The sequence below is a fragment of the Panthera leo genome, chromosome F3, assembly GCF_018350215.1.
Source record: "Panthera leo isolate Ple1 chromosome F3, P.leo_Ple1_pat1.1, whole genome shotgun sequence".
NCBI lineage: Eukaryota > Metazoa > Chordata > Mammalia > Carnivora > Felidae > Panthera > Panthera leo.
This window is the reverse complement of record NC_056696.1, coordinates 27,045,703-27,060,963: the sequence shown is the minus strand read 5'-3', so window position 1 is coordinate 27,060,963 and position 15,261 is coordinate 27,045,703. Positions and strand designations below refer to the sequence as shown.

General features: G+C 46.6%; 1 protein-coding gene across 1 annotated transcript in view; it reads left to right on the top strand.

Moving 5' to 3' along the window:
* The first annotated feature begins 380 nt into the window (after positions 1-380).
* Positions 381-15,261, top strand: part of CACNA1E (calcium voltage-gated channel subunit alpha1 E) — a 382,346-nt gene continuing 367,465 nt past the window's right edge. The window contains exon 1 of the mRNA XM_042925223.1: positions 381-820. Coding sequence (XP_042781157.1) covers positions 381-820 — 440 coding nt within the window. The remainder of the gene's footprint in view (positions 821-15,261) is intronic.

Sequence of the window (15,261 nt, the reverse complement as noted above, 5' to 3'; positions counted from 1 at the left end):
CCCTGAGACATTCATCACTATTGCACATGACTGTTGCTGTAACTTCCGTCTTCTACACTAGCCTGTGAAGTTCTTGGGGCAAAAATCAAGTGTACTTTGTTTAACTCTGGGTAACTCAGCACCTGGCACCCAGCCTGGTCCACAGTGGATTCTTCTGAGTTCAGTGATCATTTACAGAGTTCCTACTGTGTGCCAGTTTCTGGACCAGGCCTGGGCCATAGCACCGAGTCAGCCCAAAGCCTTGCTGTGAAGGACGACTTCATTAACCTCTTTCTCTTCTCTATTTCCCTCTTGCCCGCCTCTCCCTCCCCCCCCCCTCCCCGCCCATCCCGTCTCCCTTCTGTCTCCCCCGCCTCCCCTGCGCAGAGCAATGTTCTGGGATGGTGCCGGAGATGCGTGGACCGAGCCCAGGCCGCAGGCTGCCCGAGCCCGCCCCCTGCCCCGCCGCAGGCGGGAACCCTGAGCCCTGGGCCTTGGGCCGCCGCCACCGCCACGTCCTAGCCCTGCCTGAGGAGGAGGCATGGCGGCCCCAGCAGTGCGCCCTGCTCGAGGCCGACGCCTCGGACGAGGTGGGCATGCTGCCCGCCTCCCCGCGTGCCGTCGCCGCGGGCTTCGACAACTTCTTCCCGGTGCAGGAGGGCGAGGGCCCCGGCTGGGAGGGCGGCGCGGCCCTGGAAGCTGGCTCCAGCCCGTTCCTCCCGGTGAGCCCCGAGGTGATGAAGCGGCGGCGCGGGGGGCTCATCGAGCAGCGCGACATCATCAAGGCCCACGAGGCGCACAAGATGCAGAGCACCCCGCAGGCCCGGCGCAAGGAGTGGGAGTGAGTACGGGAAGGTGGGCGCGGGTGGCAGGGGCACGGGGGCTGGCCCAGTGCGGCGGCGGGGAGGATGGGGTGCGCGTGGCCCTGCTGGGGCGTCCAGTGGGAAAGGGTGGGCCCAGGGAGGCAGGTGCCTTTGTCTCTGCTGCCGCTCAAGAGGGATTTGACCCAGGGAGAGAGGTCCCTGGGGTCAGCCACAATCTCACTAACCAGCTGTAGGCTGCATTCACCGTCACTGAGGTCTACAGCCGTCAGATGGGGGCAGTCACACCTGCCCTCTAAAGCATACCTGTTTACTGAGATCTGGAGAAAGAGCTGGGGTCTGTGTCACACTCTGAGCTTCCCTGAAAAGAGGAGCTGTATAAAGCCGGGGAGAAGCCACCAAAGCATGAATGAATCATCATCCGTCACCTTTCCTCCTGGAATGTAGCCAACCCTGCTCTTTCTAAGGTCAGCTTTGGGTGAATGATTACATTTTGGGGCACGTCTTCAGTGGTGGAAGAGATTGTGGCCTCCGTGACTTTATCACTGATCATTTTGGGGAGAGCAAAAGGATTTATGTTCTTAGACTGCCTTTAACCCAGTTCATACCTGTTGGAAACTTAGGCTTCATTCCAAGGAATCCTACATTAAAGGGAGATAGGATTTCATTTGATTCTCAATTGGTGCTCCAGGTTTACACCCCACCTAGGGACTTTGTCCTTTGGATGCCAGTGTATATTTTGCACGTTTGCATGTCTTGTGGTTTGTATGTCTTTAGCTCCTCTTCCTTAGACTGTTGAGTTGTTAAATGTCATCAGGTGCAAAAAGGCAAATAATCAATGTGTTTTGATGGTGATGGTCATGGTAGGCTTTATCTAACTGGTTTCAGTGGACATTCTAGGTGGTGCAAAGGGGTGTAGATTAGCTGATCTCTGGATGTCTTTTCGTATGGATGTTAAAATATTTATTGGCTCATTCATTCATTCATTCATTCAGTGAGCCCTGATATGTGCCAGGCTCCTAGGATTTAGATAGGAGTCGGGCATCCAGCATTCAACTTCTCTCCTGTTGTTCACCTCCAAGTACTGCTGGTCTTTAAAACCCTACATAGCTCTAAGAGCCAGGCAACATCCTAAGCACCTATATTAATTTATGTTAATCCTCACCATTACTGTGAGATAGGTACAGTTATTATCCATGTTTAACCAGTGAGGCACAGAAAAGTTAGGCGACTTTCCCAAAGTCACTCCAATAATAACTATGTTGTTACTGTGATTTGCTATTGATTCATGATTTGAACCCTGGCAGTCTGGTTCTCGAATTCATGCTTTCCACAATGGCACAGGACCTTTCCTTCCAGTTCCCACAGTATTTAACTTCTATCTCAACCACCAATTGAGATGCCACAAGAGCACCGACTTGGGGGTTAAGAGACTTGGGTCTAATTCCCAGGGTGACCAAACTAGTGGTATGATGTCAAGTCAGTTACCTCATGGCTTTGAAAAATGAGGAGGAGAAAGTAGACTGTGGAAATACTGTGCAGCTCTGATAGTTGGTATTTCTTCATATTCAGAAGTATTATATTTTTCTGTACCTCTGTCTTGTTTTCCTAAGAGGGTCTGAACGATTCGAGGGCAGAGACTCTTAACATTTTTCATGTCACTCAGTGCCTGTCATATGGCCTAACTCAAGAATGTCTATAATACTCACTGAAAAACTAGCTTCACCATGACTAGCAATGCATGAGTAACTCTTATGTCTTTCTTAAAGTTAAACTTTTGCTAGTTGGGGGATATCAAGGTCTAGTAGCAGCCAACTACTTGGAGTAGTGGTGGGGATGGTTGGGAGACTGCTTTCACCTGGACAGGTGCATAAGGAAGTGAAACAGGGCAGACACATCAATGGCCTGGGGGCATGTCAACCTTCCTGAGTGTGGCTGTGGAGGAATTGAGAAGGAGGGGTCAGGGAAATAGGAGGGAAGCCAGAGAGTAAAGGGACAAGGAAGTGAAGAGAGGCATGTGTTCAGAAGGAAGGAGTCATCATCTGTGTAGGAGGTTGCTGAAAGGGCAAATAAAATGAGGATTGAGAAGGGATTACTGCTTTCAGCAATATGGAGGTGACCTTAGTGGGAGCAGTTTCAGTGGGGTTATGGGCCCAGGGTCCAGGTGGAATGGGTTGAGGAGAAAGTGAGAGATGATGGAGATGGTGATGTTACCCGACTCTCTGCCCTGCAACACTCACAGCCTCATCGCTGCAGCCCATATGTAGGCCTCCATGGTTAATATCATCATGCCTTTTTTCCTTACCATCCAAACTCCATCCTCATATGGCTCTCCATGCCTTAATCTGACCCACTTCCTGCTCCTCACCAGCTCCCCAGACCCTAATATTACATTGTCTGGAACTCATTCCATCATCAGAAAATTCTTCTACATTCTCCCACCTTCTCTGGACATTCCCGTTACCTCCTTGTTCTAACTGGTACCTGCCTCTCCCCCCGCAAGAACATGGCTTGATGAGCAGCTGCCTCATGTGGTGGTTGCCTTTCCTCCCACACTTCCTCATACTCTTGAGCCTGGAGGTGGGGTAGGTGGCTCCTTCCTCCCTATTATTGCTTCCAGACCATTATTCCTCATGCCTGTCCTAAAATGCCAGCTCTGGAGCTCATGTCATCATACAATAGCACCTGCTACTCTTTCTTGAAGCCATCTACAGACTCCCAGGTCACTCCCCTTCATTCCAGAAAGATTTTAGCTCTCAGTTTACCACCTGTCTCCCATCTCCTCTCTTGTCATCAGTCTTGGTGATTTTTGTATCCACTTAAATGATCTCTGTGGGACCCTGGCCTCTTGGATCCTTAATCTCTTTTCCCTGATGATTTTCCCTCCATGTTTGCTGCCAAGACCTCACTTGCATGGCCTGCCTGGACCTTGTAATGGGCATGGCTCCCTAATCTCAGTTTCAACCATCTTGTTGTCTGGCCACCACCTCTTTTATGTCCAGTTCACTCCCTCTAATGCTTGATTCCTAAGGTTCTTTAACCTCGCTGGCATCCACAAGAGATCGATTGTATTACGTTTTTGCTGCTCCCCTTCTCAATCATATCCTTACTTCTCATAAAAAAAAAATAAATAAAATAAAATAAAATAAAATAAAATAAAATAATCACATTAAATCCCATTGTAAGAACCAAAAAATACTTTCTGAGCAAAATGGTGATGTTGCCCTTGAAGTCTCCTCCTACCCTCTCAACCCTTTCTCCTGCCAGCTTCTCATACAGAGCCAGTCATCAGCCAAGGGCAAGGATGCTGGATGCCTCCCAAACGGCTCTAGTCTACTTCATGCTTCATCATCCTTGTTTTCACCCTCAACTTCTTTGCCCCTCTGTTGCTCCGCTATACTGGTCTGGCAAGACTCCACCTCTGCTTAAATCCCACTTGCCACCTATTCCTCCCCTGCCCTTGGGTAGTAGAGCTTGCTGTAGAAAGCTGTAGAAATCTCTACAGGGCTTGCTATAAATTCATGTAAATTCTTGACCCCCCTACCACAAGTCGGCCCTTGATCTTGCCCAGAAATCCTGCTACTTTTCCCCTTTCCATTTTACCCTCACACTCTTTTAGAGATTATTTCACATACTTACCCCTTCGTGCTCAGACCCCAACGTCTCCTGCCAGCCCATTTCTAGCTCATAACTGCAACTGCCTTCCTACTTCATTGGGAAAAGAGCAGCAGTCAAAGAGGCTTGGAGGAGCTCTTTGACCACATTGACCACCTGCACCTGGACCCCTGTTACAGGCCTTTCCTCCTGTTTCTGTGACTATCTACTCTGGATGCTCCATGCAGAGGTCTAGATGTAGAGCATGATGAGCCCTTTTGCAGTTCCCTCTAGAGCCCCTTGCAGTCAGGCCTTTGTCCCAGTCAAGCCCACAGCTCTGGCATACTCACACCATCCTCCACGTTGCTGAGTACAGTTGGCAGGTCTCTGTGTCCATCTTCTTTGATCTGGTGGCAGCAGCAGTACCATCTGTCCACTATCACACTGTCTTTCTTGGAACTCTTTTCTCACATGGCCTTTAGGACCCCACTCTAGGTTTTCTTCCTACCTTGACAGTCTTCCCTCTACCTCTTTTGCTGGTTTCCTCTTCCTTTTTCCAATCCCTAAACACCGGGGAACCCGGGGCTCAGTCCTCTACCTGTTTTCTTCTCACCAACCCTTACTTCCTGGTGACCTCACCCTGGCCTGGACCTCTAGTGACCATCACAGACTGCTGACTCTCAAATTTGTATCTTTGGTCAAGACCTCTTCCCTGGATTTTACATGCTACTCACTTAATCAGCACCTTTACTTGTACATCCATAGGCAACTCAAGCAAAACCTGTCCAACAGCAAAAGATTTTTCTCCAAATCTTCTTCTCTTCTAGTCTTTTCTTTCTCAGAAAATGGAATCTGATTCATTCTTTCTTTCTTTTTTAAGTTTTTAATATTTATTTATTTATTTTTGAGAGCGAAAGAGAGCACGCATAGGGGAAAGGCAGAGAGAGAGGGAGACACAGAACCCAAAGCAGGCTCCAGGCTCCGAGCTGTCAGCAGAGAGCCCAACGCAGGGCTTGAACCCAAGAACTGCGGGATCATGACCTGAGCTGAAGTTGGATGCTTGATCAACTGAGCCACCCAGGCACCCCTACATTCATTCTTTCTGTTGCTGGAGCCAGAAGCATTGGAGTCATCTTGATTTCTCTCACACTGACTCCCTATTCTTGCCAGTCCCCATCAGTTTTCCCTTCGAAATGTATCAGATCACATTTTACCATTTCTGCTACTATCTCCCTGGTCCAAATCACCTTTTATTTTTATTTTTATTTTTATTATGTAGACACTTATACAGTACTTCCTAGATACTCAGCACTATTCTTAATACTTTACACTTGATCTTAGCCAAAAGGCCGAGAAGCGATTTTTCTTAATACTTTAATTCCTTTAATCCTTCTAACAGTTGGATGAGACTGGTACTATTATTATCCCCATGTATGCAGTTGAGGCACAGAGTTTGAGTAACTTGTGTAAGAGGGTTACTACAGCCATTCTTAACTAACCAGCCTCCCTGTCTCCATGCATCCCTGGTAGAGTCTCTTTCCCCCACTGGAGCTAAGGATTCTTCTTTGCCTTTTTTTCCTTAAGATTTGCAGAGGAATTGGAAAGACAGTACTTGGAGTTTCCATCAGAGAGTCTTCAGAATTTATCACACTAGTCCTCTGTTGAAACCCTCTAGTGGCTGGCTCCCCATGTCCCGCAGAACAAAGTCCTTAGCACGGTCTTTAAGGCTCTACATGATCTCCCTCCTCTACCACTTGGACCTCTCTCCCACGTCCCTAAACACACACAGGCATTGTTGGCTGCATCCCTTAATCTCTTCCCATTCATTCTGCTCACCTACACTGGCCCCATGCCATTCCTTGAATATGTTCAGACCATTCCCACCTCAGGGAATTTTGCTTTTGCTGTTCCCTCCACCTGGAAAGCTCTTTCCCCATAGACTTTCATGACTCTCATTCACTTCATTTAGGTCTTTGCTCAGAGAGACCTTCCTGATCACCCTATGTAGCATAGCATTCCTCCGTTGTCACTCTCTTTCTCTCTTTATTTTGCTTTTTCCCCATTGCAGCCCTTGTTGCTACTCACACACGCACACACACAGGCACGTAAAGACTCTCTCTCTCTTTCTATATATGTCTGTCTCCCTCCACTGAAGTGTAAGCTTTTTTTAAAAATTTTTTTTAACATTTATTTATTTTTGAGAGAGAGACAGAGAGACAGAGAGACAGAGAGACAGAGTGCAAGCAGGGGAGGGGCAGAGAGAGAGGGAGACACAGAATCCGAAGCAGGCTGCAGGCTCCGAGCTGTCAGCACAGAGCCCGATGTGGGGCTCGAACTCACGAACAGTGAGACCATGACCTGAGGTGAAGTTGGACGCTCAACCCACTGAGCCACCCAGCTGCCCCTGAAGTGTAAGCTTCTTAAAAGGAGGGACTTGGTCTTATCTTCAGAGTATAGGACAGTACCTTGTATGTAGTTGGCTCACAATAAGTATCAGTTGAAGGAATGATGAAGTAAATGCACTGAGGGGAATTGATACCCATTCCAGTCAGCTAGCTTCCAGGGAAAGAGGAGTGTGGTTGTGCAGGTTGCTGACCGCCCAAGGCCCTCCAGTTAAATAATCAGCAGAGGAAGTGGGGAGTCTGTTCTCTGCCCTCCTTCAAGGCTGCTCAGGACCCTGTGTCTACTTAGCGCACCTTGGAGAGGTGGATTCTTCTGCTCCCTCCTGCCTCCTGCCTCCTGGCTTCTCCTGACTTATACTCTATAGTCAGGATCTTCCTGGCACGAGGACAGGGGCAGCCTGGTCCTTAAGAAATGGATTTGCTGCAGTAGGAAGTCAGGAAGGATTCTCTGTCGGTGGCCCTGCCAGCTTCCTGTACCTCCCTCAGCTCTAGCCCCTCCCATGGCCCTGTCCACCGCCCACACAGCTGACAGCCCATGGCACACATGCCAGCCTTACAAATCCTGCCTCCTTGGCACTGACTCAGGACTCTAGTGATGCACGAAGCAGACTAGAAACCAGCCTGGGAGGTTTCCAGCTTTTTTTGCCTTTGGCTGGATGAGCCCAATGTGGTAGGGGAATGAATTAAGAGGATAGGAGGAGCCCTCAAGTAAAGGGTCTTTGTTTTTCTGTGGACAGAGTATAGGTGATTCAGATGAAGCAGAATTTCTTGTGCAGAATGCTATTTCCCAAAGAACCTGTTAAAAGGTTTCCTCAGGCCCACTGTATGGGCTACGAGGACCTCTTGGGTAACACTATTCCTCATGGACTGAGTTTTGTAGCTTTAGTGACTGGCCATGAAAACATGTTTTACTCATACTTTAATAGAATTTCTCCCCAGCTTGCCAAATATTTTCATGTATCTCATCTTTCTCTCACAAGGACCCTGTGGACTAGCTATTATTATTCGTAATTTACAAAGGAGAAAAATGAGCCCAAAAGTCAGAGGTGGTGCTAGTCCAAAAAACCGTGTGTTAATAAAGACTGTCACCATTTATTGAGCACTGGCTATGGGCTGGGTGCTTTGCATGTATTATTTATTCTAATGAAAATCATAGGTACTATTATAAAGAGTAGAAACATTTCATATGGGACTATTATTGCATATGGATTTGGAAGAAAGAAAATTATGTGTAACTTTCAAGTCTGCGTAGGTTGGTACAACATACTCTAAAAAGAGGGAAGCAGTATTTCCATAATCATAGTACTTATCACACTACATTCTAATTGCCTATTTACATGTCTGTATCCCCCACTACACTGTATAGCAGAGCAGTCTGTCTGCTCCCCATGGGTCTCCATCCCTTGGTATAGTGTCCGGCATGCAAGAGACACTTAACAGGTATTTGCAGAATGAAAAAAAAAACCAACTCATGATTTTATACACCCGAAAACTCAGGCTCAGTGAGGTTATCTTTGTTGTCCAGTATCACATAGCTACTGAGGTTTCACTCCAGGCTTTCTGACTTCATTGTGTATCTTGTTCCACTGAGGCCTTATGCCCATATTAGTATCCACCTGCAGTGATTATATAGTGGTAAGCAAGTGACAGGAACCCAGTCATACTATTTAGCGTTAATTCTTGCCATGCTGCTTGTAAACTATGGGACCTGGGGCAAGGTGTAACCTGTCTGCACTTTTAGAGCAAAGATGAATAATAATACTCACCTTGTAGGCCTGTTGTGAATTTGGACCATGTTTACTAGGTCACATATGCTGGTGTGGGTCCTCAAGACGTTGATGAGCGCCACTGTTACTCAGGGACTCTACTCTGCCTACACAGTCTCTGACCTCAATCAGGCCCACACATCTGCAGATGACTCCCGAATGTGGATTTCCCAAGAACCCCAGACTCTTGTAGCCAAATGCGAGGCTGGCATCTCCACACGGTGGTCTACCATAATCTAAAGCTTAGCAGGGCTAAAGGAAAACTCTAGATCCTCTCCTGACCTAACCCAGACTCCTCCCATCTCAGTAGGCAGCACCACATCTACCCGGTTGCTCAAGCCAAAGATTCCCATTGTCTTTTATTACTCTCTTTCCCTTTTCTTCCACTTCCAATCAGTTGGCAAGCCTTGTCAACACATCTCCCGAACATATTCCAAGTCTGAACACTTCTGCTGCCAAGTCCCCAGTGCTACCAATCTCTTCCAAGCCACTGTCACTTAGACCAGTGCAGTGGTCTCCTAATTGGCCTCTCTCCTTATGGCTTTGTTTTTCTGTAACCAGGAATGTGTCTGTTCATACAACAGACAGGGGCATTTAAAAAAGATGTAAATTGAATCATGCTTTTGTGATGTAACTTCTCTTTGCACCTAGCCTTCTTCCTTGGGTGGCTCCCGACCTCAGCCCTACAATTCGCTCCCTTGCTCCCTACACTCCTGCCCACTTTCAGGCCAGACCCCTGCCTGCTATGTCTCTGCCTCGTCCTTCTGCCTGGAATGTTCTTTCTCCAGATCTTTATAAGGTTGGCTCATTCTTGTCATTTAGACCTCAACTTAAGTGATACCTCCTCAGTGATGTTAGTCTTCACCAAACAGTCTAAAATAGACATCTGGAAACTCTAGGTCACATCACCCTGTGCTGCTGCCTCCCCCCAAGAAGAGTGGAAATGACACACAACCCTGTCCACTCCATAGCCTCAGTGCTGGGAGCAGTGCCTGACATCTAGGCTCTCAGTGAATATTTGTGAGTGCATGAATGAATGAATGCCCAAGGAATGGTTGGTGTGGTAATAATTATGATCTGGATGCTCACTAGCCCCTGCCAGCACCCAGACATACTGTCAAGTCTAGTCTAGGGAGCTCAGGACATCAGGGGCTCTAGGTCTAGACCAGGTCAGCCCCTGGGGTGTGAAGCTTCATGGGCTGTGGAAACCCAGGTTGGTTAGGTTGCGGGTTGTTGGGGCACTGTCTCCCTTCTCACCGCTGATCATTACCGAGCCGTGTGTTATTCCACCTTGGGAAAAAGATTCAACCTTTCTGAACCTCAATATTCAACATCATCTCTGTCTATTTGCTGGATTGTGGTTGAGGACAGTCACCTTTCTGAACTGCAATGAGCATATATAGAGTACTTAGTCCAGGGTTTGGTTGGCCCCCCGATCCCCCAATGTCTGGTTCCTCATCTTAGGTGTCCGTCACATGCTATCTACAGCAGGGCACCAGAGGCTGCAGTCAGGGTTGCGATCAGCTGTGTACATCAGTGGACCCCCTCAGGTCATGAAATGAGGAAATGCACAGTGCCCAACACATAGCACAGAGTCCATGCATATCAGCCATTATTGTTATTATTATTATCACCACCACTACCACCATCATCATCTAGTCCAGCTGCCTCATTTACAGATGAGGAAACTAGGGTCCTGAGGGCTGGGTGACTGCTGGTGCTTTACACAAACTGTTCTTCTGATTGCAAGGTCAGCAGGCTACAGTGAGTGACAGGCTCTGAGGAACCAGCCTTGTAAGTCCCATCCACTTCTCCCTGCTGCTACCCTGCTGACCAGGTGGGATGAAAACTCAAATGTCCAACCACATTCTCACCAGCTTTCACACCACACCCAGCATTGCAGACAAATTCTGTCAGGAAACAAGTGTGCTAACCTTGAAGCTTTCCCATTGAATTAAAAAAAATTTTTAATGTTTATTTTTGAAAGAGAGAGACAGAGTGCGATGGGGGTGGGGCAGAGAGGGGGGCACAGAATCTGAAGCAGGCTCCAGGCTCTGAGCTGTCAGCACAGAGCCTGATGCATGCAGGGCTTGAACTCACAAACTGTGAGATCACGACCTGAGCTTAACCGACTGAGCCACCCAGGCATGCCTCAGGCCATTGAATTTTAAAAGCCAGTGGGCCAATATATGAAAGACCCATAGCTAATATCATCTTCAATGGGGAAAAAATGAAAGCCTTTCCCCTATGGTCAGGAACAAGACAAGGATGTCCACTCTCACCATTACTATTTAACATCGTACTGGAAGTGTTAGCCTTAGCGATCAGACAGCACAAAGAAATAAAAGGCATCCAAATTGGCAAGGAGGAAATCAAATTCTCACCCTTCACAGATGACATGATACTCTATGGAGAAAATCCAAAAGGCACCAACAAACTGCTAGAAGTGATATATGAATTCAGCAAGGTTGCAGGATATAAAAACATGCAGAAATTGGTTGCATTTCCATACACCAATAATAAAGCAGCAGAAAAAGAAACTAAGGAATCGATCCCATTTACAACTGTACCAAGAACAAAAAGATACCTAGGAATAAACCTAACTAAAGAGGTAAAAGATCTGTACTCTGAAAACTATAGAAAACTTAGGAAAGAAATTGAAAAGGACACAAAGAAATGGAAAAGCATTTCATGCTCATGGATTGGAAGAACAAACATTGTTAAAATGTCTATACTACCCCAAGCAATCTGCACATTAACACAATCCCTATCAAAATACCACCAGCATTTTTTTGCAGAGCTAGAACAAACAATCCTAAAATTTGTATGGAACCACAAAAGACCCCAAGTAGCCAAAGCAATCCTGAAGAAGAAAAACAAAACTGGAGGCATCACAATTCTGGAATTCAAGCTGTATTAACAAAGCTGTAGCCATCAAGATAGTATGATACTGGCACAAAAACAGACACATAGATTAATGGGACAGAATACAAAACCCAGAGACGGACCCATAACTATATGGTCAACTAATCTTAAACAAAGCAGGAAAGAATATTCAATGGGAAGATTGTCTCTTCAACAAATGGTGCTGGGAAAACTGGACAGCGACATGCAGAAGAATGAACATGGACCACTTTCTTACACCATACACAAAAATAAATTCAAAATGGATGAAGGACCTGAATGTGAGACTGGAAACCATCAAATCCTTAGAGGAAAACATAGGCAGGAACCTGTTTGACTTCAGCTGGAGCAGCTTCTTACTAAACATATTGCCAAAGGCAAGGGAAACAAAAGCAAACATAACTATTGTGACTTCATCAAAATAAAAAGCTTCTGCACAGTGAAGAAAACAATCAACAAAACTAAACATCAGCCTACAGAATGGGAGAAGATATTCACAAATGACATATCTGATAAAGGGTTAGTATCCTAAATCTATAAAGAACTTATCAAACTCAACACCCAAAAAACAAACAAAAAAACTCAGTTCAGAAATGGGTAAAAGACATGAATAGACATTTTTCCAAAGAAGACATCCAGATGGCTAACAGACACATGAAAAGATGCTCAGCATCACTCACCATCAGGGAAATACAAATCAAAACCATGATGAGATACCACCTCACACCTGTTAGAATGGCAAACATTAACAACTCAGGCAACAGCAGATGCTGGTGAGGATGCGGAGAAAGGGGAATCCTCTTGCACTGTTGGTGGAATGCAAATTGGTCAGCCACTCTGGAGAACGGTATGGAGGTTCCTCAAAAAAACTAAAAATAGAACTACCCTATGATCCAGCAATTGTAGTATTAGGTATTTACCCAAAGGACATGAAAATATAGATTCAAAGGGTGCATGCACCCAATGTTTATAGCAACATTATCAACAATAGCCAAACTATGAGAGACCCCAAATGTCCACTGACTGATAAACAGATACAGAAGATGTGGTATATAAATATATAGAAAGGAATATTACTCAGCCATCAAAAAGAATGAAATCTTGCCATTTGCAACAGTATGGATGGAGCTAGAATGTATTATACTAAGTGAAGTAAGTCAATCAGAGAAAGACAAATACCATATGATTTCACTCATATGTGGAATTTAAGAAACAAAACAGATGAACATATGGGAAGGGGAGGGAGAGAAGAGAGGGAAACGAACCACAAGAGACTCTTAATGATAGAGAACACACTGAAAGCTGATGGAGGGAAGTGGATGGGAGACGGGCTAGAAGAGTGATGGGTATTAAGGAGCGCACTTGTGATGAGCACTGGGTGTTACATGTAAGTGATGAATCACTGAAATATCCTGAAACCAATATTGCGCTGTATGTTAACTATGTAAAATTTAAATTAAAAAAAAAAGCCAGTGGGTCAGTTTTTTTCTGAGCTCTTGAAAGGCAGCTAATGTTATGCAGATCTAGTTTGATTGAGTGGGGACATCATTCCACATGCTGCCACTTGCTGGTAAAAGCAGGCATCATTTGGTTTCCTTGAATGCTAGTGTCTATAGAAATGTCATTGCCAGAAAGGTGCATGGGCAGAATTTGTTCAGTTAAATAGAAATGCCTTGTTGACTGATCTGGTAATTTTAATACAATTTATTTGTATACTCTTAGGAGGGGTGGGAATTCTTGAGGTCACTGCAGTCCCCACCCCTCTGCACTGCCTTAGATAGGGTTGATTCACTCATTAGAGGACTGGCTTGGCCCTGAGGATGCCTGAGTCTGTAACCCTGCTGGATTTCACCCCCTTGCTCAAAGATGAGGCATTTCAGGCTTATAGGGTTATAGTATAACAGACTTGCAGAAACCAGAACATATGCCAATGGAATACAAAAATCACGAGACTTCAACACACTGTGCTATCACTAGTCAACAACACGTTTGAAAACCACAAACCAAGTAGGGCCCTGTAGCATATGCCCTGCCTTTTTGGAATTCTGAGCAGAATAGGAAGTCACTGAGAATCCAGAGAACCGGGCTCCTCCTGGGAACTGACACAATTTGGGTGACTCCTTAGAGATTTAAGATGGGCCTTTTGAGGAAATGTCAACACACATTGTTGATTTTTTTTTTTTTTTTTTTTTTTTTTTTTTTTTGTCCTCCAGGGATTTGAAAATAAGGGTCTCTTTCTAGGTCTGGTCTCTAGTGACTTTCCTTTTCCCACATTTTTTTCCCTCTACAGTTCTATAAATGCTTCTTGTAGGGAATAGGCTATGGGGATATGCAGGGTGGTAAGCATGCGCAGTGGGGTTCCTGTGCAGGTGCCCAGCCCCTCACTCAGTGCCTGGTGACGATCACTTCTCAAAGTAAATGAAAGCATTACCTCTCTGCTCCTTTGGCGAAGCCATCGCTTGCCCTAAACGAAAGCAGAATCCTTTCTCCTTCTCCAGAGCATGGTTCCAGGAGCCAAGGTTTAGTGGGGTCAAATGTTTCTCTGCTGTCCTGGCTGTACCCTTCCAGGCCATGCCAGGAAGGAGGAGGCAAGGGAGAAGAGTCTGTGACTCTGCAGCCCTGCTCTCAGTCCTGATATACCCCCTGGGGTCCATTTGATGTCTGTGCCTCCTTTTCCACCACCATCAGAGTTAGGTCCCTGTTTTAGGGAGCAGGTGAGCTAATCTCCCCTCCACCACCCTAAACTCGGCAACCTCTACTCTCCTGGCTTGGGCCATGCCTCAGTATCTTCAAAAGGAGACTGTTCAACCTCCGGACTGTCAAGATCCGAACCAATTCTGCACCCTTCCTGAGTCACCCTTTTGAACAAAATGGGACAAACAGCGCCCTCTAGTGTCAGATGCACAATTTGTCACACTCCCTTTTTCTTGAGATTATTTTTCCTGTTTTACGATGCCTCCGAGTGGTCACTTTTGTGTACTGCATCCACCGTCTCTGACTTGGAAGCTTCACAGAATGCTGTGCCGCTGGAACCAGCTGAGGCAGCCTCGTGACCACCCAGCATATCACAGGTGAGGACACCGCAGCAGAGTGAGAACCCTGAGGGTTCTGGTTCCAGTCCAGCGCTACCATTTTCCTCACCTCCATTCAAGAACTTAACCTGGATGAGTAGCTGCAGATGAGTCAAGGGGGTTTTTCTTTTGGATGCGAAGGGATGGATGAAGACACTTGTAGAAAAGGAAATACTCGGTGCTGAAGCGTTGAAGTGTGAGCGCGTGCACGCGCACACGCGCGCGCGCGCACAACACACACACACACACACACACACACACACACACACTCTCTACAGTATTCCAGGCACTGCGATAAACAAGACCTTTAGAAACATCATCTCACATAATTTCACATGTAATGTTCAGGTGAGAAAGCGGAGGCGCGCAGAATGAAGCGCATCGCCCTGGGCCAAGCAGCCGGTCTGTCTGACCTTTAGACGCTGCTGTTTTCAGTGCAGCTCCTGCTTTCCGTCTCCGGGGACTGCTCCCTAGCCTGCTCCTACCCCACCGCCCCCTCTTCCTCCTCTGCTCTGCTCTTGGCCCCTCTCACCACCTCTCTTCCTCGTTTGCTCTCCAAAGCCCAGAGTGAAGAAGGAATGGATAAATACAGGGTTGGAGTCTTTTTGTGCCTCTTTTCCTTCCCTCCACTCCTACCTAGGAACCTCCGTGTGGACTCTATGGCGGTGCACCCCCCCCCCCCCCCCCCCGTCAGAATGCAGCCCGTTCCCTACTGATTTCTGTG